The sequence below is a fragment of the Protopterus annectens genome, chromosome 3.part1 (assembly GCF_019279795.1).
Source record: "Protopterus annectens isolate FY-2018-M chromosome 3.part1, PAN1.0, whole genome shotgun sequence".
In the NCBI taxonomy this organism is placed as follows: Eukaryota; Metazoa; Chordata; order Ceratodontiformes; family Protopteridae; genus Protopterus; species Protopterus annectens.
In genome coordinates, this window is record NC_056732.1 from 72,828,819 (window position 1) to 72,832,167 (window position 3,349).

The 3,349-nt window shown below is 36.0% G+C and overlaps 1 protein-coding gene across 1 annotated transcript in view; it reads right to left on the bottom strand.

Moving 5' to 3' along the window:
- Positions 1–892: 892 nt before the first annotated feature.
- KLHL38 (kelch like family member 38) overlaps positions 893–3,349 on the bottom strand; it is a 214,526-nt gene continuing 212,069 nt past the window's right edge. Inside the window, exon 4 of the mRNA XM_044066588.1 lies at positions 893–3,349. This exon is cut by the window's right edge and continues 95 nt beyond it. Within this exon, the coding sequence (XP_043922523.1) occupies positions 3,152–3,349 (198 nt within the window). The 3' untranslated portion in view covers positions 893–3,151.

Here is a 3,349-nt window from a genome sequence, read left to right on the forward strand (position 1 = left end):
ATCCCTTCATAACTGAAAGGAATTTTTACTAAGAAACATTGACTCTTCACCCAGGGCTACAAGATTATTTGAATATGCAATTCATTTACAATGCCACACAGTTTTAGTTACTGTATGGTGTCATTCATTTGCATCATAGAATGTTATGATGTTACTGGGTGAAGTAAAACATGCCGCTGCCCTGTGCTACTGCTCTGCATACACCCATATAGATTGTAGTCCTGCTTTACAACATTTCATAGCCTGCACTGTGCTATTACTGTCTTTTTTGAATACACACACACACACACACACACACACACACACACACATATATATATATATATATATATATATATATATATATATATATATATATATATATATATGGGTCCACTTCACATGGTCGACTTTTCAGAAAGTCGACTTTCATATGGCCGAGACCATATGATCGACTTTTGAAAAGTCGACCATGGGGCACCGCTATCTCCATACAGAGTGGAATGGGAAAATTTCCCTCTTCCACACTGTAGTGCGATCTCAGAGTTACAGGTGGTGCAGGGGGGCTTGCCTCCCTGCTAACAGTTTTAAGGTAAGTGTTCATTGTGTATGTTGTGCTTTTTTACATGGTCGGCTTTCCGAAAGTCAATCATATGGTCTTGGCCATATGAAAGTCGACTTTCTGAAAAGTTGACCATGTAAAGTAGACCCATGTATATATATATATATATATATATATATATATATATATATATATATATATATATATATAGGTTAGAGTGTTGACTGTTCAGAACATTGATATTTACAACAGTGACCCCACAATCTTGAAACGGCAGAATATTAAACTGCCATAACAACGAGCTACAGATGATCTAATTTACTTGTTTTTGCAGGGTCAAGCCCCCCCCCCCCCGTACCCCTCACACCCCTTGGTAATTATATATACTAACTTCAAGATCACACTACAGCTGGGAATGGGCAAAACCCTGCACAATCATCCATTTCTACTGTGTGATCTTTTGCATTTCACTGTTATGCCAGTTCAGTATTCTGCCTTTTCAAGCTTCTGGGTGTCACTGCTGTGAATGTTGATGTTCTCAAGACTCGATATTCTAACAGGGACCCACATATGTATGTATGTATGTCTGTGTGTATATAGATAGATATAGATATACTGTAGATATAGATACAGATATAGATAGATAATGTGATAGTGTTTGGGTTCTCATTTGAAGAACAAGATGAATTGCTCTGTTTAGATGCAGTCTACCATGTTGCAAGATATTGTTTGTAACATTGTTTTTGTGTGGAATGGTGTTTTTCTGTATTTCAAAGCATTTAATTTCACGCACTTGTATCCATATATCCCACCCTGTGTCTGCAAGGCTGTGGTACAAATTCTGAGTGCTGAAACTGTGTACTTAGTCCTAAGTAATCATGGATTGTCTGTTCCACATGATAATATTCACTGTGGTATATTGCTTGAATATTCCCTTCCTCTTATATGAGTGAATTAGTTCATGAATTCTAGGAAGGAAGCAAAGGCTGCCTGTCTTTCATGTATGAAAATAGTTTACATGCTGCTTATTTATTTACATGTTACTTTTTTTTACATTAGTTTTAACCAGAAGTAGGACTCGATGTAGCTGTGGATGTTTCCAAGTCATTCACTTTAGATAGGCTGATTAAACATGTCAGGGCATTATTTACTGTAGAACTGGAGCAATAATTCGCTTCTGGAAACAGTGTACAGTTTGACTTGGACAATGGTCAAACACTATGGCCCTTAACTATTCTGTTCCTCTGAAAACAGCAATTTTTATTCTGAGGAAACATATCTCTAACACTAGCATAAGAGTAGAACTCATGAACTTGGCTATTTGTTTACTACATTAACAGCACTAATATAAAACATGATGAAAAATGCCATAAAGCTAGCTCATTTTAGATGAGTCATAACTGCAGATGAAGATGTAATCTTTGGACATCGGGTAGAAACTATGTTTTCTTGTTCAAATTTAGAATATGATTTAGAATATTACATGTTTATAAAGTTTTGTTTAAAAATTTGAGTTTACAGCATCATTTTTCTGCAGCAGACTTAATTCTATGGGCTGGACAGAGCTCGACAGATATATTAAGCTGCAAAATAGTGGCATTTTATTTGCAGTGCATGTCAACTCCTAACCTTCTAAAATAAAACTGAATATGCAATACACTGAGCCTTATTGTCTCTGTCTTTACTATGTTTGCCTAAATGAAATTCAATAGAGTAGTTTATTTCAATTGCAGTAAATATGCATATCAAAACTGGCGTGGATGAGATAAAAGAAATGCTTCTGACAGGTCCATTTCACATGAAAACCACAAAAATAGTTGTCATTAACAAGGTACACTACCAGTATTTATTCTGTATAATGGTTACGTATGTGATGGAGATAAATAACAAAAAGAGGCTCTAATAAGACTGTTACAGGAACTACTTCAGTTTTAGTGTCACTTTCAGCTGTATAAAACTGTCGGATTAAATCATTTTACCTTTTGTGTACTTTGTAGCATTTTTCTGAGATTGTGCACAAAAATACAGAAATAACAGGGAATCTGGCAGGCTTACCCTATACTGACCGCGCAACAGTTAGCCAAGAGCTATGATTTAAGTCTGTTTAGTCTATGGTGCCAGCATAGAGAGTCTACAAATAGAACATAATAACAGGCAAGCCACAAGAAGTAAGAAATGAAAACCATGTATGAAAAAATGTCAACATTTGCTGCACTAGCATTAGAGGCTCTGTGTTTTTAAACTGCATGATTATTTTAACTAGAAGCTGCCCTTCAAGAGGCACAGATAATCTAACGTTCTGCTTTTCTCCGATGCATTACAGCATTTTATACTGCATGTTACTGGAATGCAATCTTGTTGTGTGTAATCTGTGCAGTACTGGCATGTAAATAGTATTCTGCATCCATTGTTCTTTTAATGTGTTCTGCTCATTACATAATTATTTACATCCAAGCTTACAATAAAGATTCACAGCATACCTGGTGAGACAATGTCCAGTATCTAGCATGGATGCTATTTTCATTTTTGATTTTTCTTTCTTTCTAAGGATAAAAGAAGCTGGTAGGAGTCTACCACATGCCATTAATACATCATACTTAGCAAATGCCCCTAGTAAGCCATATTTGACTTATATGGAATGCTCAAAAGCGTGACATAGCCATGGTCAAAGAGTCTGCTTGGCAGTTTTCCTACAGATTTCCAGCTGTCTGTTTCTGGATCATAGCAGTCAATTGAATCTGAGTCTTCAATGTTATTATCAGTTGTGACGTATCGCCCACCAGTGATATACAACTTGTTATTGACAAC